Source organism: Lepidochelys kempii, chromosome 3 (genome assembly GCF_965140265.1).
Source record: "Lepidochelys kempii isolate rLepKem1 chromosome 3, rLepKem1.hap2, whole genome shotgun sequence".
Taxonomy (NCBI): domain Eukaryota; kingdom Metazoa; phylum Chordata; order Testudines; family Cheloniidae; genus Lepidochelys; species Lepidochelys kempii.
This window is the reverse complement of record NC_133258.1, coordinates 150,028,533-150,051,912: the sequence shown is the minus strand read 5'-3', so window position 1 is coordinate 150,051,912 and position 23,380 is coordinate 150,028,533. Positions and strand designations below refer to the sequence as shown.

Below are 23,380 nucleotides of genomic sequence, written 5' to 3'. Positions count from 1 at the left end.
TGTGTGTACTCTCAGGTATCTATCTGTGAAATGGGTGAGTGATAGTTCCCCCCAACATACTGGCATGAAGCCTTGATTCATTATAAGGGTTGTGAAGGGTTCAGAAATATTAACAGCAGTCAGTGAAAGAACTTGGACTAGAACTTTGGTCTCTAGGCATGCAGTATAGTATACCTTCCCTGTATGAAGGAGTTTCTTTCCCTCAAAAATCACATGACTGAATTTTTTGTCATTACAGGACTGCCAGCAGCAAGAGCCAAAGTTGTGGTATTCACAAGAGTTAACATTACATGTTCTGCATCATGTGTAGCGCAGGTAGAGGCTTACAGCTCCCTGTTGGAGAAAGTTCATAAATTCAGTATGATTTAGCATGTCACATAAGTTGGCCAAAAAGTGTATTTAGTAATAAATTTTAAGTAAGTCAACACTTCGAAACAGTCAGCAGATAAAATAAATAAATGTATTTGCTGACTGCCTAAAGATAGACTAAAATTCTGTCTGCAACATAAAATCACATTAGGAGATTTATTTTAAAAGTTGATCTTTCAAATGTTTTCAGCTTACATAGTTTAGCCACCTTTGTGGATGTAGTAAAAATTTCGTAAACCACTTCTTTAAAAGCATTTTAAAGAATTCCGCTCTGCCTACACTAATGAAAAATACGTATTAGTTGAAACATTTATCAACAGCAGTTTTTAAGAATTGTGCCTGTAACACAATCATTTTGGTATGTAGATGGGACCTAAATAAAACTAGAAGGGAAAATAGCCCTAAGTACAAAAAGCTTTCTTAGTTAAGGGCTAAAAAAAAAATCATCATTTACTTTACCTAGTTAACTTGGAGTGATGATGAACGTGAGACAAGCTTACTGTATTAGCGAACAGCCATTAGGTTAGAACTAAAATTACATTAGATAAATGAAAGGTTATTTTACACAGCAGAGGGAAAGATATTGCTAACGTCTTACAGCTTCTACTTTCTCTTAATTGAAATCTGTTCATTTAATATGCACCTTCCTTCAGTGTGGATAATTCATAATTGGAGAAATGCTATCTATTCAAGTCATTTTCCTGGTTGTTTTTTAAGATCCACCAAGACAGCGTATAGTATCCCATTTGGGATTTTCCAGAACTCATAATAATGACTTCAACTGTTCATTAACCTCTGAACTGTCAGATCCCTTTGGAAAATGAGGGGAGCAGATTGATTCAAGGTTAATACTTGTTTGTAGAAGGTGAAGCCTCCAAGGTAATGCAGAGGGTGAATAGGCCACTTTGTTCAACAGCCACTGCCTGTGACTTTGCGTTAGCGTTCAGAAGTGCAAGCTATATAACCAAGAGTGAAACCCAGAAGCCTGACTGTTCAAATAACTTTTCTGGAATTAATAAAAGGTATTGCAAGAAAGAAGTTGGTGTCTGATGTATCAAGAGTTAATTTAGCAATTTGGAATTAGAAGCAGCATTATAATAAAAGAGAATTTATGGCTTCTGTAGGGAAGCAACATTGATTTATTGAGTTTATTTTTAGTGTATGAAATCTTTCATTGTGGTGGAAAGTTGTCAATTAGCCTCTATAGCCATTAGTAGAATCAGGCAGCTATTTTTAGTTCTCAAATGTTGTTGTATTATGGACAAACAGTTGATGTTTGAGCTGGATGATGTCTTGTTTTGATTTTCTTGATAAATCTAATCCAAATCCTGTAAAATTCTGATACATTTCACAGCTCTTAAATTTGCTGTAACTCTTCTAAGCTCTGTTGGAGCCAGAATTTCTGAGTAGGTGCAATATCTGTAGTCAAATCCATAATCTTCTTAACAATTCTCCGGTTCTTGTGGCTGGGCAAAATACTTTGATAAGGCAAGAGCACTGACAGCGTCCTAATGAATCATTGGTAACTTGGGAAGTGGGTCTTCATTGTCTTTAACTTGTTTTTTCTCTCTTCTCTTAGGTACATCCGAATAGTTGGCACCCACAACACAGTGAACAAAGTTTTCCATATTGTGGCATTTGAATGCATGTTTACCAACAAAACCTTCACTCTTGAGAAAGGTCTTATAGGTAAGAAATACAACTGTTTTTTAATTCTATAGTTATCTCTACTATATGTAAATTACTAAAGACACTTTTTTTCTCAGTCATTTCAGGTTCATTGCCTGAACTCATCTTGTCTTTGCAACCCTAGGGTTCCACTCATACCAGTAGAAGCAAAGCCCATTTGTTTGTAAGAACATTCCTGTGTCTGCTTCCATTGTAGGTTGGCTACATGACTTTAAAGATGTGTCTGCACTACAGAGCCTATGGTGTCATAGCAATGCCTGCATAGCCACCTTGTGTAGGCACAGCATACATTGACAGAAGGAATTTTTCTGCGAATGTAGGAATATGACCTCCGTAAAGAACATTGTGCTTACAGAAGCACTTTTCTGGCTGCGTCTACACTGGGGCTTTTTGTTGCCATAATTGTCAGTCAGGGGTGTGTTTTTTTCATATCTCTGCCCAGAATAGCTATGCTCCCTCAAGCTTTGAGTAGAGGCCAAGTCTAAAAGACTTACTGTGACTGTCTGCTGGGATTCTCAGCATTGTGAGTTACTGTGTTGTGATGGGTTGGATCACAGAAACCCTCTAAATGATGTGCCGAGACTACCTCTGAGCCCGTTTTCTCTGGCAGCTTGGGGCTTCAGAACCTTGCCTTGTTTGAGCCAGGCACATTAGCTTGCTACAAACACAGCCCCAGGTCTGAGCCACATTACCTAAAAGCTGCAGGCTTAACTGAAAACAGCTTAAGAAGTGTTCCTGTCTCCAACACTCAGATGCCCAGCTCCCAATGGGGTCCAAACCCCAAATAAATCCGTTTTACCCTGAATAAAGCTTATACAGGATAAACTCATAAATTGTTCGCCCTCCATAACACTAAAAAGAAAAGGAGTACTTGTGGCACCTTAGAGACTAACCAATTTATTTGAGCATGAGCTTCCGTGCTCAAATAAATTGGTTAGTCTCTAAGGTGCCACAAGTACTCCTTTTCTTTTTGCGAATACAGACTAACACGGCTGTTACTCTGAAACACGGCTGTTACCTCCATACACTGATAGAGATATGCACAGCTGTTTGCCGCCGCCCCCCCATCCCCCGCCCCCCGTATTAATACATACTCTGGGTTAATTAATAAGTAAAAAATGATTTTATTAAATACAAAAAGTAGGATTAAAGTGGTTCCAAGTAATGACAGATAGAACAAAGCGAATTACCAAGCAAAATAAAATAAAACACGCAAGTCTAAACCTAATACAGTAAGAAAGTAATTACAGATGAAATCTCACCCTCAGAGATGTTCCAATAAGTTTCTTTTACAGACTAGCCTCCTTCTAGTCTGGGTCCAGCAATCACTCACACCCCTGTGGTTACTGTCCTTTGTTCCAGTTTCTTTCAGGTATCCTTTGGGGGTGGAGAGGCTACCTCTTGAGCCAGCTGAAGACAAAATGGAGGGATCTCCCAGGGGCTTAACTAGATTTTCTTTTGTGATGCAGACCCCCTCCTCTCTCCTATCCAGAATTCAGCTCCAAGATGGAGTTTTGGAGTCACATGGGCGAGTCATATGTCTATGCATGATTGAGTTCGTTACCAGCTAGGCCACATTCCTGGGAAAACTCACATGTGGATTGGCATCTCCAAGTTCATTGTTAGCTTAAGTGTTTCTTGATTGGGCACTTACTGAGAATAGATTTTTCTCAGGAAGCTGACCAACTGCTTCACTGAGGCTACTTAAAATTAAACAAGTACATAGCCAATATTGATAACTTTGAATACAAAAATGATACATGCATACAAATAGAATGAATATATTCAGTAGATCATAACCTTTATAGAGATATGTTACATGGCATATGTAGCATAAAACATATTCCAGTTATGTCATATATACATTCATAAGCATATTCCCATAAAGCATTATGGGGTTCAACATCTCATATGTTATCCCTCTCAAGCCTCAGAAAATGAGAGTTGTGCTACAGCTAAGCTGTGTGACAACTCCTTGACACACCAGCTTGTCTGTCTTGTCAGCAAATTCTTCAGGACTCTGCCAGTTGAAACCTTACCTTGCAGGTAACAAACAGTGAGCCCCAAATTCTGAGTTCTTCAGAGATGTCTCTCTGCAGTGTCCATTCCTCTCACTGAACACTTACTGAAGTTAATTTTGTTGATCCTTTAAAGAGGTAATATTCTGTAGCTCATTCATTTTACTGGGGTTTGACAAATGCTCCTATTTCAATCACAGCACTGATTTGCTTTATAGTAAAATAAAACAAGTTTATTTTAACAAAGGGACATAAGATTAAGGGATACTTAATGTAAGGGAAAAGAGAGAAAGTTATAAGGAAACAAAAGAAAAATACTCTTCTACCACTAAACTTAATTTCAGCAAGTTACAATCTTTGCCTAAGCAGGTTTCTCACCTAAACTCAGTTCCCAGAGACGTCAAGCCCCTTGGCTGAAGGATTCAACATTCTGTGATTTCAGGAACCCTGGCCCCTTTAATACCCCAAGTGATGGGTACCACAATGGCTTTCTGTTTCTGCTTATACCTTCCAAAGTTCATTGACCCTGTTACAAGAGACAGCTACCTGCTATTCTTCCCTTCCTGTTGACTTCCTATCCCCCTGCAGGTTCATATGTAAATAGGGGTTCCATTGTTTTGATTCCATAATGCTTAATTTACACTGGAGACAGGTAAATATCTACCTTCCCTCCTGTCTGGGAGAAAACCTGTTTCTCCCTGTGTTTGGTCACAGACTTTAAAGCATAATATCAGCTAGTATCCATAATTCCTCATACAGTGTTAACGCATACATTTCACAATATTATTCACTGTGTGTCACAGGCTTTCATAAAAGATCTTACTCAATACACTTGTATAATACAGTAATATTGTATACAATCAGTTGATTCAATTACTTATCAGTTGCGTTTCAAAAGCCCTGTCTTTATAACTCAATAAACCTTTGAAATTTATTCTTCTGAGGTGTATCTCTAGATGAAGTTTCTCTCTCCTGATGTGATATAGATGCCTTGCTGCCTTCTCCCATGCTTGTTAGCTTGATAGCTTTGTTTACTTTATATGTAAATATACTTTCACTGTGTCTGGCTGATGACAAGGCTAGACAGACAAGCAGATACTCGTTCCTTTGGTTAAAGGACAAATTGTGCTTATGCATCGCTTGCCAAACACATTTTAGGAACGTAATTCTAGCACATATTTATAACTCTTTGTACACACCCCATACATACATCATGCAGGAATATTAATGCTTAGTGAGTTTAGTTTTCCAGTGATATATCACATGCCATCTTCTGGGTATATATCATGATAACACTATGTTAAGTGTAGTGAGTAAGTCAGACCTGACACACAGTAATGAATCACCAGTAGGCCTCTGTGTCACACTTACTATGCTTAATTACTAGAGTAACTGTTAGAAAATAGTCTTTTATAAAGATTATTTGAGACTTCCTGTAGCTGCTGTGTGACAACATTTGAAGAATCGTCTTGTATGCTCCATACCAGACAAGAAGCACTGCTTCTTGTAGTATATTTCAGTGCCTCTTAGGATAGTAAGATTCAGAATTCAGAGGAGGCCTTTCAGGATTCACAGAATTTTTAAATTTTATGCATGCAGCAGTGAAGGTGAAGGAAAAATAGTTTTAAAAAAGGGGGGAAAAATTCTTTCCTAAATTTCTTTTGTGAGATTTGACTGTGAAGAGCTAGTCTCTGAGTCTTCCAGTCCTCTATTTGGCCATGTACTGTGGAGAAACAAGGTAATTTCACAGTCACTCTTCAGCATCTCATAAGATTTACCACAAAATCTCTTTTAAAATCTCCTTTTAGGCTTGTAAGTATGTGAGAAGGCAGCCCCTGCCTGTGGAGACCTCTTGCGGCAGGCTGCAGCAGAACAAGTATGGCTGTCTCAGTTTCCCCTTGGTCTAGCCATAATAAGAGCACAGTTCCTCTCACTGTCCAATTCAGAGTCCCACCTGTGGGCACGTTTTATTCACATATACATGCAATAATCTATAGAATCCTCGTGCTAAAACCGTTCTGTCAATACCCACAGTAAAACATAGAAATGTATTACAATTTTCCATTCCCATTTTCAGGGAGATTACTTCTAGATCATCCACCTCTGAGTCCACCAGCACTCAGTTCCCAGTTCTTTTCTGCTCTTGTTCCAGAGCTCCAGTCTCCTGGCCATCCACCTGAGAGTGACCAGTTTCATGACACTTCTGCCCAAACGCAATCCAACGACTGAACCCTTTTCAGCCTCCTATCACTGGCTCTCCAGCTCAGGAAGGTCAGCAGGCTAACCTTTCCACTTGCCTCCTAGCCAGTTCCTCCCTATTTCCAAGTAATACCTGCAGAAATTTCCTGTCTCTCCCAGGCAGCTATCCCTTGCTCCTCCCAGGTAGCTCTTACCTGCTATTCTCTATGTATTTCTCAGGCAGTTCTTTCCTACACCTTTCCTTGCTTCTGCCAGGCAGTTCTCCCCTTCCTCTTCCTGTCTTCCGTCTCCTCAGGCCCATGTGCCTTGACTTAATTAAACCCAATTGAGTAACAGCTAATCAGTCACAGGTGCACTGGACACCCACTCTTTCTTAAAGGGGCCAGTCACAAAAATATATGAAAGGTCAAGTTAAGTCTTTCTAAATTTTATTTGACATGGTTCAAGAGTGTGCAGGGCTCCTCATAATACAGATAAAAAGACCTTATCTGTGCCCTAAGGAGTTCACAAAATAATCTCATATCTGATGTCAGCAAGGTACTGTATCCAGGCAGTGTAGGAAGGAATTGCATTTAAAGAAAAAGTGCAATATCAATAAGAGTATGCAGTTACTCAACAGAGAATAGTACCCAGCATGTTGGAGTAAATACTTTTAAAATATATACGGTCTTAGCTAATTTAAGGTGCAGAAATCTTGTGCTCACTCATATAAAGCCATATTATTACTGTGTGCAAATCAGTAATAGATACATGTGTATTATAGTATTAGTAGAGCTGGGATTTTAAGAATTACTTAGGGTGCTGTTTTGGGTTTTTTAATCTATAGTTTAGGGCACATGTAACACTGTTTTCAACTTGTGAGGTGAGAGCTGTAATATTTAAAGGCTACTTTGTCAGACCAACAAATAAGGGGGTCAAGGTGTGTGGGTATACACGTGAGCTTAAATCCTAATTCACTTGTCTTTCAGATAATATCTCTCTGACGCTTGGTTTGGTTTTAGCAGAGTTCTGGTGTGACATGTTGCTGCTTTCTTTGTCTGTTTTAGCAGTTGCATGTCAATGGGTGCCTGATAAAAGCAGTTGCATTTCAGTTTAAATATAGTGGTGGAGACTCTTGGTTTTGCTCAATCTCCATTGCTAAAGGTTGTAAAGACTTAAATATCTTTTTTATAGCAACATTAAATGGTAAGTTACCCTGTTAAAGTTACAGTTAGATTTTAGCAAAGAATAACAGTATGTCGAAAGCATGCCGTTATCTGTGATACAATTAGCATATAAATGACAGAATTCTGCCAGGAAATTATTTGAATTCTAGCCTGATGATAACAGGAATAACTAGCCTGATCTTTATTGACTTTGTTTTCCATGTTACTGTTATAAGACAAAACTGAAAGTGCAATAAATTGAAGTGTAAATGTTTATATTGACCATAGGAAGCCTGAGATTTGTTCTAATGTTTTGCAAATTTCCATGGAATCTCTTAGGGTTGTTGAAATGCATTATATTACAAAACATTGAAAAATGTTAAAGTTTCAATCAGAAATATTTAAATCATATTTGCATACTCTTTCTTCTAAGCTTTATTGGAACAGTGGGGACATGCTCTCACTGTCTAACTTAAGTTGTGTGTTTTGGTAGAGCTGGGTGACTTAATGCAATTTGATGGTTTTTATTTGTGCATCTTATTAATAATTAAGTTTAACACAGAGCTCAAGATGGCTAGATTTTCAGTAAGATCTCAGTCAGAAGGCTCTGCAGATGATACATCTCTCCTGCATCCATTGGGACAGGCTTAGACTCCTGCTCCTTTATGCTTTCCCAATCATGTGTCCTCTGCTTCTCATTACAGAAATCATGGGCCAGATTTTATGAAGTTTTTGGATTGTGCCTTCCAGTCCTTTGAAATGAAGCAGAGGAAGAGGAAACTACACCGTTTCCTTTGCCCCTGCAGCTGCCCCACTCCCCTTCTGTCTGGGTAACAGCCCATGGATTATGTCATCGCAGATTTAAAAGCCCACCTCTGGTCCTGTCTATGATCTCCCAGGCTCAGAAGGGTCTGGGGCCCCAGGCTCAGAGATTGCCTACTGGATCAGGCCCCATTCAATATCTGGCCAGAGGAGGAAGTGGTGTTTCCCACTGTATAACTGTTAGCCCAGTGGTCAGAGCACTCACCTGGGATGTGGGAAACCCAGATTCAATTCCCCCTCTGCTTGAGGTAAGGGGAAACAGTTTTTGAACAGGGTCTCCCACATGGCTCAGGAGAATGCTCTGAACATTGAGCTATGAGATATTCTGATATGGGTCTTTCTCAGTCTTTCCTGTTGAAGCTGTTCCACTTTTGATAAATAAAGAATGATTGGAGCAGAGGGACTGGACTTTGGGTCTTGCACCTTGCAGGTAGCTGTTCTAATCACAAGGCTAGAGAGCCAGTCTCTCTCTCTCTCTCTCTCTTTCTCTCAATAACTGTTTAGGCATTTATCCACAGTGCAACAGCTTTCACAGACTGAGAAACACCCTCATCAAATTATCCCATAGGTCAGTGGTTAGAGCTAGAGCCCTGCACGGATACAAAAATGTGGATCCACATCCGCCAGTAGCAACTCGTGATCCAACCTGCGATCCGCTAGCCGTCTTTTACCTGTATCCGCACCTGCAGAAGCAAGCCATCTCACAAGGGCTAGTGACCGCGGGGGGAGAGGGGAGCGAGTGTGGGGGTAGGGTCTTGCAGGAAGAGGCAGCACGAGGGTGAGGACTGGAGGTAAGGGGAAGCGCGGGGGCAGGGTCTTGAGGGGAAGGGGCAGCATGGGGGGAGGCAACTGGGGGGAAGGGGCGTCTCATCCTGTGCTGCTCCCAGGGGCTTGCGAGCGACAGCACACGGCAGCAGCAGTACGTGTTGCATCACAGTGGAGCGGAGGGGTAGGGTGCTGGGGCCCCACGTGTTCCAATCCCCATGGCCGGGTGTGGGCCTTGTTGCCCAGGAGCTGGAAGACTGGGCCCAGGACTGGGAGCACGGCCAGGGTGGGGACACTGGTGTTGTCTGAGGAGCCCGAACTGCTGGCCAGGAAGTGGCATGGTGAGTGGATGTTGGGCAGCCCCGACTCCAACCTGCCTCCCGGCCACTGGCCCCGAGTGCTCCCCAGGCTGCTCAAGCCGGATGCCGTGGGCCAGGTGCCATTGGTGAGTAGAGCCTTGCATGGTTTTATCTGCATCCGATCCACTATCTGCAAAAATGGTCCGCAGATATCCGCGGATTTGCAGGGCTCTAGTTAGAGCACTCTCTTGAGAGATATGAGATGCCTGTTCAAATCCTTTGGCCTCCTCTCGTCCTATCAAGCCCAAGGGGTGGAAATTCAATCTGATTCTCCCACTTTTCAGCGGAGTGCTCTAACCACTGGCCTAGAAGTTACAAGGAGGTCGCTGCTGCTGCCTCCAGTGTTTTGTGTGAAGTTAGGCATGTGCCTAACTCATTCTCACAAGAAACAGCTTAGGCGCCTAAGCTGCCAGACTTCAGAGGAGGGGTTCCTAGTTGTGGATCACTAGCGAGATAGGCATCATCCTGGAGCTAGGTGCCTAACTCTGTGAGAGGGGGAGGGGCTGAGGACACATCTCTCTTGTCAGCATCTCCCATTGGCTATTTTAGGCATCTCTCCACCTAGCGTGCTGGCTTACGTGCATTACATTCTTCGGCACTCATCTCTCCCTGTTCATTGTATAAAAGCCTGGGCATCTGACTCAGGGTTTTTAAATTTGTGTGTTCCAATGATTTTCTAGTCACCTAAAAGTTACGTGCCCTGATGCTCAGCATTGTAACGCCTAAGTCCCTGTGTGGATCCAGGCCTTTGTGATGCCGGTGGGAGAGCTGGCACAGGATTTAGCTCTTTCTGTGCTGCTTAATGAAGATCTCTCAGTGCCTCCCACTTGTCTAAGTGATATTGCAGTGTTCAAGTAACTCAGAGTGTGAAGGACCCCACAAGAACTATTCTCTGAGAACTGTGTGAGGGCACTAAGGCTAAAAGTGGATAGTTTAGAAAAGAATTTGGTTACATATAGCACCTTGCATTCTCAAATATCTTACAGAAGCAATGTGTTATGGCTTGTCTAGGGGGGCACAGAGGAACATTTCGGGGAGGGGGGTTTACAGCTGGGGCCTGGTCAGGGACAGAGTGCCACCCAGCTCCACTCCTGGCTCAGCCCCAGCTGCCAGCTCGACGCCCGGGGCCCCAGCTGCCGACCTTGGCTCCACTCCCCCGTTACCCCCAACTATGGCCCCAGCCTCAGACCCCATAACTCTGTCTGCGTCCCCTTCCCCCCTGCCAGCCCCACTTCTGGCTCCGGCCCCGGCTCTGGGGGCAGGGGAGAAGAGCAGATAGGGGTAATGGGAGCGTGAGGTAAAAAGTTTGGGAACCACTGGTCTAGACAAACAGTTCATGCATGGCAATCTGGGGTGTAAATATACAGTGCATTAGCCTGCCGTTCACTAATTGTCTGTGTGGACCCTGCCACCATGTTAGGTTTCCTAGTGCACACTGACCTAGTGCGCACTGACGTGCACAAGTCCATGGGGCCGGACGAGTTGCATCCAAGAGTGCTAAAGGAACTGACGGCTGTGATTGCAGAGCCATTGGCCATTATCTTTGAAAACTCATGGCAAACGGGGGAAGTCCCGGATGACTGGAAAAAGGCTAATATAGTGCCAATCTTTAAAAAAGGGAAGGAGGAGGATCCTGGGAACTACAGGCCAGTCAGCCTCACTTCAGTCCCCGGAAAAATCATGGAGCAGGTCCTCAAAGAATCAATCCTGAAGCACTTACATGAGAGGAAAGTGATCAGGAACAGTCAGCATGGATTCACCAAGGGAAGGTCATGCCTGACTAATCTAATCGCCTTCTATGATGAGATTACTGGATCTGTGGATGAAGGGAAAGCAGTGGATGTATTGTTTCTTGACTTTAGCAAAGCTTTTGACATGGTCTCCCACAGTATTCTTGTCAACAAGTTAAAGAAGTACGGGCTGGATGAATGCACTATAAGATGGGTAGAAAGTTGGCTAGATTGTCGGGCTCAACGGGTAGTGATCAATGGCTCCATGTCTAGTTGGCAGCCGGTGTCAAGTGGAGTGCCCCAGGGGTCGGTCCTGGGGCCGGTTTTGTTCAATATCTTCATAAATGATCTGGAGGATGGTGTGGATTGCACTCTCAGCAAATTTGCGGATGATACTAAACTGGGAGGAGTGGTAGATATGCTGGAGGGGAGGGATAGGATACAGAGGGACCTAGACAAATTGGAGGATTGGGCCAAAAGAAATCTGATGAGGTTCAATAAGGATAAGTGCAGGGTCCTGCACTTAGGACGGAAGAACCCAATGTACAGCTACAAACTAGGGACCGAATGGCTAGGCAGCAGTTCTGCGGAAAAGGACCTAGGGGTGACAGTGGACGAGAAGCTGGATATGAGTCAACAGTGTGCCCTTGTTGCCAAGAAGGCCAATGGCATTTTGGGATGTATAAGTAGAGGCATAGCGAGCAGATCGAGGGACGTGATCGTCCCCCTCTATTCGACATTGGTGAGGCCTCATCTGGAGTACTGTGTCCAGTTTTGGGCCCCACACTACAAGAAGGATGTGGATAAATTGGAAAGAGTCCAGCGAAGGGCAACAAAAATGATTAGGGGTCTGGAACACATGACTTATGAGGAAAGGCTGAGGGAACTGGGATTGTTTAGTCTGCAGAAGAGAAGAATGAGGGGGGATTTGATAGCTGCTTTCAACTACCTGAGAGGTGGTTCCAGAGAGGATGGTTCTAGACTATTCTCAGTGGTAGAAGAGGACAGAACAAGGAGTAATGGTCTCAAGTTGCAGTGGGGGAGGTTTAGGTTGGCTATTAGGAAAAACTTTTTCACTAGGAAGGTGGTGAAACACTGGAATGCGTTGCCTAGGGAGGTGGTGGAATCTCCTTCTTTAGAAGTTTTTCAGGTCAGGCTTGACAAAGCCCTGGCTGGTATGATTTAATTGGGGATTGGTCCTACTTTTGAGCAGGGGGTTGGACTAGATGACCTCCTGAGATCCCTTCCAACCCTGATATTCTATGATTCTATGACCTCCTGTTTCAATATGGGAGTAGCTCAAAGTGCACTAGGGAACTTTTAGGGCATGATAGCAGTGTCCACATGGACAATTAGTGTGCGGCAGGCTAGTGCACTGTGGATTTACACCCCATCTTGCTGTGCACTGTTTATTTAGACTAGCTCTTAGATACAGTTACTTCATTGACTGTGTAGACAGTGTGGCAGCCATTAAATACTACAAGAGATTACAATGCAGTCATTATAAGAGCCTGTTTTACTGAGAAAATGCATGTTGGCTAGTCCATCAGGGGGACACAGCCATTTTAGGAAGAGCTGTGTGATCTTTAACAACTTCCTGGAGAATTGCCAGGAATGGTACAAAAGGGACCTCTTATTTAAAGCATCAATCAAAGGAATAACAAAAAATTGGGTCACTGAGAGATGCTTTTTGGGGGTTCTCATGCAACTGCATATAGTCTATGTTATTTAATCTCTTTATTAGACTTATTCAATTGGATCAGGTAGCTTTCCATACAGGGAGGGACATTTGTCAGACATATTATTTTCAAGTGTGTAGTGTCTACATAATGGCCATCGCTGTAAAGTGGAGATTAGGAGCCTGGCAAACAAGTAATAAAAGTGAAGTGTAATTTCATATAGTAGATTGATAATAGCAATTTTATGTCACTGTATTTTACATACAACATTTTCATGTCAAAACCATTAGCTCCCAACGTGTGACATTTAAAAGTTAATGTGAGAAGAGAGATGTAAAACAGGTACTGTAATCAATATCCAAAAAGCTCTAATGGCAGTTGTCTAGCAGTTTTAAGGGAAAGCTAGATGGAATTGCTCTTTCTAGCACTGCTTGTTTTAGTGCCAATTTATAATTCATTGTCCTGATAAACAAGATAAGTGATATAAATGAATGAGATCTTGTGAAATTGTTCCCCAATGCAGATGTTTGGGCTGAGGTTTAATTTTCCTTATGGCATGTTGTTAGTCTGTAAATGCATACGATTGTTAAACAGCCCTACATACATCCTTATAGTATTGACATAAATATTTTGCTTAACAAGAACATAAAATTTAAAAAAGAGACACGGTGATTGCTGTCATGAATTTCACCATCAAAAATTTTGAACAGCGTTAAGTCTGAGACTTTATTTATAAATGTAAAGCAAAATATACCAGTGTCTTAGCAAATGACAGAACTACTAGTTTGGATGCAGAGTCAGGACCCTGCGATGTGATGACCTTGCTAGCGTTCTCTAACTACCCCGTGACAAGGGCCTACTACAAAAGGTCAGGAGCTTCCTTATACATTTGTTGTCTTTTCTTGTCTTGGAGCTTCCTTTTGCCCTTCTCTGCTTTGAAGTGAAGAGAATTTGATCACCTAAACTCAGTCCAAGGAGACAGTAGTCAGTGTTATAATATCCCTGCTGTACTAGACACATAGACTTTAAGGCCAGAAGGGACCATCATGATCATCTAGTCTGACTTCCTGCACACTGCAGGTCACAGAACCTCACCCACCCACTCCTGTAACAGACCCCTAACCTCTGGCTGAGTTACTGAAATCCTCAAATCTGGCACTATTGGCATCTTCTGCTTAGGGAATGTCAAGGACTATGCAAGCATGGGGGTAGGAGCAACCTCTCACCTCACCTTGAGGTCTGGTCCAGATCATTGGGAGTACAATCTGAAAAGCCTATATTATATGTTGTACTTATCTCTGGCTTTTCAGGCCTGTCTCAATTTATCAGCCTATCTTTCTACTTCTACATAACATAACAGGGGAAAACAGTGAATAATGGGTAAAGAGTAGGAGATGGATATAAAAGATAGAATGCCCTTGGTTACCCTCTGGGGAATGCTTTTCAAAACTTATGAATCATTGTGAACCCTCATTTGCAGACCATCCTGTACCTTATGAGAAATTGTTTTAAAGAAAAAAGGAAGGAAAGAAAGAAATGGAATAAATAATCATTCACTTGTCTTTTGCTCAATGGCAGTTATTTAAAAAATCATTTAAGCATATAGCAAAGGGAAAATAGCCAAATCAATTTCCTAGTAATGCAGTTCGGCTTTGTGAAATATTACTCTCTCTCCCCCATGATGAAGCAGTGAGAGGTGCTGTTTTCTTGTCCAGTTTAATGTCAAATCTACACAAAGCTGTCGTATCTTGTTCTTGCTCCCCTTTTTAAAGGTTAGCTTTTTTTCAAAGTTGAACAGGTTTTCCCAGCAACATCTGTCAGCTTTGCACTAAGCATACCCTTAGGAAATTATGAAAATTTTAAGATTATCTAAATACTGCTGGGAATTTTTTTCCCTCTACAGTAAAAAAACAGCCACATGCCTAGTTTTATTTACTGCTGCCCATTTCTCTGTAGATCTAAAGATCTGTTCCACTGGTTTAGGTTTTCTTTCTTCCCTGTTTCCAATGCTGCGGCAAACAATGCTCATTTCCTAAGTTTTTCTGAAGCAATTGCTGTTTCTGAAAGCAGGCTGCAGGAAGGCCTCATGTTTAATGAAAGAGCTCTATAGCCACTATGGTGTTAGTGAAAAGTCTGTTTCATTCTAATTACTTGAATGATCTTGATCTGATTTGTTGGGTCAGAAACAGCAAGCCCCAGCAGATATTGACCAGAAAAAGCAGACTTCTCTTTTGTTGTTCTAAACCAGCCAACTGCATGCAACACTAGCAAGTGTTACTAGTTTTTCTCAGGTCAGTAGAAACCTTATTGATTCTAACTTCCTCCCTCTTTTCTTCCAGGTAGCAAATTCTACTACGTAGGAGTGTATGGGAAAATTTACATTCCCATGTAATACCCAGGGTGCTGACTGGCTTGTCTAACTACTAGTCATGGTAAACATAAAAATTGCCATCTACAGCAGATAATTTGTCAGACCTTGGGTTTTCAATATTTAAAGGTAGGAAGGACTGTTGGCAATCTAAAAAGTCAACATTATTTACTGGCTTAAGCACAAGACTGAGAGCCAGGATCTCCTGAATTCTAATCCCAATTCTGCCATTTACTCACTGAGTAACATTAGAGAAATATCTTAATCTTTCCGTGTCTTTTCTCATGTGAAATGGGGCAAATAACACATACCTATCTCAAACGGTGTTGAGGATTTATGTTACATACATGCTAAGTATTAATAAACACTGCTAATATAATAATTAGCACTTAATACGGATCTCAAAGAGCTCTATGTAGGTGGTTAAATATCATTTTACAGATGAGGAAACAGGCTCAAAGAAGTAAGTGTCTTGCCCATGGTCACACAGTGAATCACTGGCACATTGAGGGTTTAAAATCCAGGTCTCCTGACACAGAGTATGGTCTTCTGTCCACAAAATGAAACTGCCTTTTATTAAGTGCAATGTAAGGTTTTGGGGTGATATTTGTTAAGGAATAAATGGGAATTAAGCATCTAACTCCCACTGAAATTCAATGGGAATCAGATACTTGGCCCTAAACTTCCATTTGTGCCTTTTGGACATCTCCCTCTTTATCGATACTCTAGAGGAAACTAGGTTTCAGTAATAATGGATACTTCTGAAGAAAGGTTGTGTCTTATAATAGTCTCATTGAGCTCTTAATTGGTGTGATCTAGTTTACACAGATATAAATTCAGACTTAAAGGCCAGACGGGACCATCATGATCATCTAGTCCAACCTCCTGGACATTATATGTCACAGAACTTTACCCACCCACTCCTATAATAGACCCCCTAACCTCTGTCTGAGTTATTGAAGCCCTCAGATCATGATTTAAAGACTTCCAGTTTCGGAGAATCCACCATTGACTCTAGTTTAAACCTGCCAAGTGACCCAGGCCACAGAGGAAGGTGAAAACCGCCCAGAGTCTTTGCCAATCTGACCTGGGGGAAAATTCCTTCCAGACCCCAAATATGGCCGTCAGTTGGACCCTGAGAATTTCGGCAAGGCCCAACAGCCATTCACCAGGGAAAGACTTCTTTGTAGTAACTCAGAACCCTCCACATGTAGTGTCCCAGCACCAGCCATTGGGAATATTTGCTACTAGCAGTCACAGCTCAGCTACATGCCGTTCTAGGCAGTCTCATAATCCCATCTCCTCCACGAAGTTATCAAACTCAGTCTTGAAGTAAAGTTAGGTTTTTTGTTTCCACTGCTTCCCTTGGAAGGCTGTTCCAGAACCTCACTCCTCTGATGGGTAGAAACCTTTATCTAATTTCAAGCCTAAACTTGTTCATGGCCAGTTTAAATCCATTTGTTCTTGTGTCAACATAGTCCCTTAATGTAAATAACTCCTCTTCCTCCCTGGTATTTATCCCTCTGATGTATTTTTAGAGAACAATCATATCTCCCCTCAGCCTTTGTTTAGGCTAAACAACCAAGCTCTTTGAGTCTCTTCTCATAAGGTTGGTTCTCCATTCCTCTGCTCATCCTAGTAGCCCTTCTCTGCACCTGCTCCAGTTTGAATTCATCTTTCTTAAACATGGGAGAGCAGAATTGCCCACAATATTCCAGATGAGGTCTCACCAGTGCCTTATATAATAGTACTAACACTTCCCTGTATCTACAGGAAGTACCTCACCTGATGCATTTTAGGATTGAATTAGCCTTTTTTCTTGGCTGCATCATATTGGCGAAACAGTCACCCTGTGATCAACCAATACACCCAAGTCTGTCTTGTCATCGGTCGCTTCCAACTGATAAGTCCCCAGCTTATAGAAAAAAATTGTTGTTAGTCCCTAAGTGCACCTGCCGCTTTGCACTATTAAATTTCATCCAGTTTCTGTTACTCCAGTTTTCAAGGTCATCAAGATCAAGAAATTCCGATCCTCCTCCATATCAGCAGTACCTCCCAACTTTGTGTCATCTACACATTTTATTAGCACACTGCCACTTTTTGTGCCAAATTCATTAATGAACATGTTGAATAAGATTGGTCCCAAGACTGATCCCTGAGGAACTCCACTAGTAACCTGCCTCCAGCCTGACAGTTTATCATTCAGTATGACACTTTGTAGTCTCCCCTTTACAAAGTTCCTTATCCGCCTTTCAATTCTCATATCAATCCCCATCTTCTCCAAGTTAACTAATAATTTCCCATATGAAACTGTATCAAATGCCTTACTTAGATCCAGGTAGATTAGGTCTACTGCATTTCCTTTGTCTAAACAATCAGTTATCTTCTCAGAGAAAGAGATCAGGTTGGTCTGGCATGATCTACCTCTTATAAAACCATGTTTTATTTTATCCCTGTCAGGGTTCCTTCCCCACTCTGACCTCTGGGGTACAGATGTGGGGACCCACATGCAAGACCCCCTAAGCTTATTTTTACCAGCTTAGGTTAAAAACTTTCCCAAGGCATAAATTCCACCTTGTCCTTGAACACTATGCTGCCACCACCAAGTGATTAAGACAAAGAATCAGGGAAAGGACCACTTGGAGTCCTATTCCCCCAAAATATTCCCCCAAGCCCTACACCCCCTTTCCTGGGGAAGTCTTGAGAATAATATCCTCACCAATTGGTACAGGTGAACACAGACCCACCCTTGGATCTTAAGAACAATGAAAAATCAAGCAGGTTCTTAAAAGAAGAATTTATTTAAAAAAAATAAAAGAATCACCTCTGTAAAATCAGGATGGAAGACAACTTTACAGGGTAACAAAAAGATTCAAAACACAGAGGATTTCTCCTCCAGGCAAAACTTTAAAGTTATAAAAACAGAGATAAACCTCCCTCTTAGCACAGGGACAATTCACAAGTTAAAACAAAAGATACTCTAACGCATTTCCTTGCTATTACTTACTATTTCTGTAATATTAGATGTATCATTTCAGTCGGAGCTGGTTTCTTGCTTTCTTACTTGCTTGGTTTCTCCCTTTGTCTCTGGGGAGAACACACACAGAGCACCAAACAAAGCTCCCCCTCCCCGATTTGAAAGTATCTTCTTTCCCCATTGGTCCTTCTGGTCAGGTGCCAACCAGGTTGTCTGAGTTTCTTAACCCTTTACAGGTAAGGAGGGATTTTATGCTACCCTTAGCTGTATATTTATGACAATCCCAATTACGATTGACCTCTATGTCCTAAACTACTTTCTCTTGCAAAATTTGTTCCAAGACCTTGCATACAACTGAGGTCAAACTAACAGGCCTATAGTTTCCCAGAGCACTATTTTACCGTTCTTAAAAATAGGCACTCTATTAGCAATTCTCCAGTATGACCCCTGAGTTTATTAATTCATTAAAAATTCTTGCTCTTGGGCTTGCAATTTCATATACCAGTTCCTATAATATTAATGGACAGAGATTATCTGGGCCCCCAATCTGGTCCCATTATGCTGTTTGAGTTTGATTTCCACTTTAGCTATGGTAATTTTTACTTCCGTATCCACATTTCCATTAGCCACCCTGCCACTATCTCTAAACTCCTCATTACAGTTATTAAAAACTGAGGCAAAGTATTTGTTTAGTTTTTGGGTCACGCCTAAATTATCTTTAATCACCCATTCTCCGTGCTTAGTGGGCCCATTTCTCCTTCCTTGTTTTCTTTTTATTTATATAGCTATAGAGCCTTTTACTATTTGTTTTAATTTCCTTTACAAGGTCCAACTCTGCCTGATTTTGGCAGTTCTCACTTTTTCTGTACACTTTCTGACTTCCAAGGGGGTAGCTTTCCTTACTGATCCATCCTATTTTCCTTCTTTGTAGGCCTTCTTTTCATAACCTGTTTGAGCTGCTTGCTCATCCAGTTTGGTCTGTAACTCTTTCCTCTGAATTTTTTCCCCCTTGCTTGGGATGCAGGCCTCAGATAGTTTCTGCAACTTTGACTTGAAGTAATTCCAAGCTTCCTCTATATTCAGATCCATGAGTTCTTCAGTCTAGTCCAGTTCAATAATTCCCTTAATTTTTTTAAGTCTGCTCTTTTGGCAGACCTATTTTTGTTTATTCTTTCATTTATTTGTAAGTGAATTAGCTCATGATCACTTTAGCAAACATTGTCCCCTACAGCCAGCTCTTCTATGAGGTCCCCACTACTAACTGGTAACAAATCTAAAATGGCATCATCACTTGTTGATTTGATAACTGTTTGGTGAAGAAATCTGTCAGCTGTCACATCCAGGAAAATCTGGGCCCTACCATTATTAGTAGCACATGTCCTCCAATCTATATCTGGGAAATGAAAGTCTCCCGTAATCACACAATTCCCAGTAGTATTTATTTCATTAAAAGCATCTGAGGTCTCCATCCATATCCAGATTGGATCCTGGGGGGGAGTCTGTGGCATACCTCAAGCACTTTCCTGGGGGAGCCTCTGGTAGCTTTCTTCCTCAAAGTGATTTTGAATCTGTTTTATCCATTCCATCACTTCTCATTTCTTTACAGTCTGCTTCGTCATTAATATACAATGCTACTCCACCACCTTTACCTGTATTTCTGTCTTTCCTGAACAGTACCTAGCCGTCAATACTTGTACTCCAGTCATGACGACTATTCCACCATGTTTCTGTTATCCCTGTAACATCTGGTTTCACTTCCTGCATCAGTAGTTCTAGTTCCTCCCTTCTGTTACCCAAGTTCCTGGCTGCTTCTCTCTTGGGACTAATACACCATCTATCTCTGCTCACACTGGCACTGCACAATGGAGACTGGCATAGTTGAGGACCACACTGTACTGAACTTTGCTCTAAGCAAGTGTAATCTAAATGATGGTTGCAACATTTGTTCCCTCTTGAGTACACTTTCATGTGTGGTTGCAAGGTATGTTTCAAGTGTGCTTTAGGGACCACATCAAATTTCTCTTAGGAACAATTTGATTGACACTAAAGTGATTTTTCAATTAATTCAGAAGCAGCCATAATTTGGGTGTTTACATTCCTGGACTGAAAGAAGAAGCAGACTAGAATGGCATATCACACTTCAGTAGGGGTACGGCTGGGTACAATGTGGACAGCACCCTGGCCTCTTTTGCATCAGCTATTACTGAGAAGTAAGTTTGTGTGTGGTGGAGAAAATAGAGACTCCACCCTTTAAAAGAATGTGATCATTGCTGTTCCTGAGCACCTTCTCCCAGTGTCCTGGATATATTCCATCTGCCACAACAGCTTTTAAGCAGAATTCCTCCAGGGACTGCTGCGTGTCGTCTCCCCCAACCAGAGCCTGTTGTGCTGGGTGAGGTACAAACATATCCTCCAGTGCCTGCCTGAAGGAGCTTATGATCTTAATAGGGACCAGATGTAACAACAGATGGGTGTAAAATCCTGTTTGTGGGAGTCAGGAAAGATGGGAGTGACAGCAACAGGAACACATGTTTTCATACAGTAGTTAAATGTACAGTCTGGATACCTAATGTTATTTATTTTTTAATAAAATGAACAAGAGATGTTCATTTAATCTCCACCCAAAATAGTGGTAAAAATCCCTATGTTTGCCAAGTGGAAAAAGATTAAAGTAACATAATAGGAAAGAGCAAAACTGGTTACAGCAGTTAGCAACCCTAATTTCCTTTCTTTTTCTTTGCCCTCAGCATTAAGTGTTTACATGTGTAGTTTGCCAGTGAGGAAACTTTAACCTACTGCCGAATAGAGAGAAAATATAATTTTGCCACTGATATGAGGGAAGGTAAATGGGCAGTCTGACAGGCAACGGAAGGAGAAAGAATGGTCACTTCACATTTAAAAAAAAGCAACACTTTCCTCTAGTGTGATTGGATGTTGATTGTTGTCCTTCCAATCTGTGGAGAAATAAAGTCATACAGTTCTTTTAACTGAAATAATAGATCTGCAATGGGTTGAAATGTATTCAGGTACTGTCTCTGAGAAACCCCTGCTAGCATTTGTGTACCTTCCTGACTGCAAATCAGCAGCACAATTCTGTGGAATCTGAGTGATCCATTCTATTAACTGAACTTTTTAGCCTCAAACCCTGATTGTTGAGTTGAAAGGAAAGCCTAGATTTCATCAGAAACATGTCCAACAGATAAAGTCTGCAGTATCTTAAAGTGAGTTCTCTTAGGAAAATAGATTATATAAAAATGGTACCTTCTTACATGTATCTGCTTTCTCTGGGTATGAGTCATATCTACTTATTTTATTAACTACATTATGTTTTTATTACTCCTGTTAGCCCTGAGAGCCAATACAAAAATCAGGTGAATTCTATCTGTTTCTTCTCGTTCATCAACATTGCTAATTACCAATTGCTTACACCCATGCTAGCCAGTTGAAGGCAATAAAGACGTACTGGTTTCACTGAGGGTAGAATTTGGCCTTAACAGACTTTATTACTGGTGGTGATGCCTGAGATGGAAAGAACCCAGCTTTAGTCTCATCTGTGGAAGTCACTGAGGTATAAATATGGAAATCCACAGTGTTACTTTTGCAAAGTCACTTTTCAGAGTAGAACTGTAACCTTAGGGACCAGTTTTTCCTACAGAAAACACTGAGTGTTAAAAATAGTTTTTTAAGAAAAGAATACCTCCAAATAAAAAAGAAGGGAAAATATACATATCTGACTGACATTTTTCTCTACCACTTTCTCTCGGAAGTGGAAGGTAGTTAAATAACATGTCAGTCTTATTTTTAAACATAGTTGGTATAGGTGGCCCCCAGCTCATGTCCTGGAAATAACACTGCCCTTAAATGTACTGGCAAGCTGTTGACCACTCCATGCTGCAACATAAGAGTGGGGAACAGTAAAATCATTTTTAGATAAGTATTTTCTTGCTGTTACCACTGCCAGAGTCATTTTTTACTTTGTTTGCTTACTGAATGCTCACACTTTGTTAACATGCATTCTTTGCATTCCATAACAGCAAATTAAATTTGTCTGAGCAAAATTGCTATGTGCACAGAAGGCGAAAAAAGTAATTCCCATCCATGTAGTCATTCCTCTTTTGCTTTTTCTTGCAGCTTGGGTTACTGTAATAGTTGGATAGCTGAAGCATAGAAAAAGAAACACAGAAATAGATAGAAACTAGACTGTTGTTTTTGGCAGTGCATTTTTGTAAACAAAATGACACAAATTGAGGCAGAAATTCCAGGGGGGAAAAGGAAGAGAGCCAGAAGACTGAAAATACTGCACAGAGCAGAGTCCCATCCAGATGGTGTTTTTAATAAATTTATCAGGCGGGTATGAAAGATGATAATGAACATTCAAAATGGGGAGTGGCAGACTCCCCTTGGGAGCAAAAACAGTATGGCACCTTCTGTGTGTTGCAGTTAGAGTCACTGTTTAATTTACCACTATAAAAAGGACCACAGTATTGCATTCGGTGTGTAGTGAGACAGGTTTCTGGGCAATTATTGGGAAGTTCAGCTTGGCAAGGTAATAGTTTTTTAGGAGTGAGGAGGTTGTGGAGTAGTTCAAAAATCATTCAGTGTAACAGAGGGAGGGTAGGGCTTGGTGTGTGCAAGTAAAATTTTGAATAGAGTTGAGGTGTGCAATGCTAAATTAATGTCTTGCACAGTTCACAAAACGTCTAGGAATGGGATATAAAGCCTCAAACCACAAACTGAAAGCATTATCGTTACACTGGCATTGCCCCACTACCCCTTTTCTAACCTAAAGGTCAGTAGTTTTCCCCCTTAAACTGAAAGCAGCAGTCTATATGTTTTCTTAATTCCAAGGAAGTCTTTCCTCTGTCTGCAAGGCAAGGAGGGGAAAGAAGAGCCAAAGAACTTTCTTTTTTGGTGCCAGCACTTGCAGTTTTTACTGTCGGGGGAAGGACAATTTCATGTCTTAGAATCATAGAAGATGAGGGTTTTCCTGCTTTGAGCAGGGGGTTCTCCTGCTTTGAGCAGGGGGTTGGACTAGATGACCTTCTGGGGTCCCTTCCAACCCTGATATTCTATGATTCTATGGAAGAGACCTCAGGAGGTCATCTAGTCCAATCCCCTGCTCAAAGCAGGACCAACACCAACTAAATCATCTCAGCCAAGGCTTTGTCATGTCTATCCACAGTAACACATTTTGAGTCCTTCCTATTGAAACATTTCCAATGTTTGCCACAATTTTATTTATTTTACTTATAAATCAGAA

The 23,380-nt window shown here is 41.4% G+C and overlaps 1 protein-coding gene across 4 annotated transcripts in view; it reads left to right on the top strand.

Annotated features, from left to right (window-relative positions):
- The window catches only part of BTBD9 (BTB domain containing 9), a 296,353-nt gene that overhangs the window by 171,872 nt on the left and 101,101 nt on the right, over window positions 1-23,380 (top strand). For all 4 annotated transcript variants that reach the window (XR_012158194.1, XM_073338551.1, XM_073338552.1 and 1 more), the window contains exon 7: window positions 1,949-2,058. Coding sequence is in view for 3 of the 4 variants with exons in the window: in XM_073338551.1 (XP_073194652.1) it covers window positions 1,949-2,058 (110 nt within the window). In the remaining variant the exon portion in view is untranslated. The remainder of the gene's footprint in view (window positions 1-1,948; window positions 2,059-23,380) is intronic.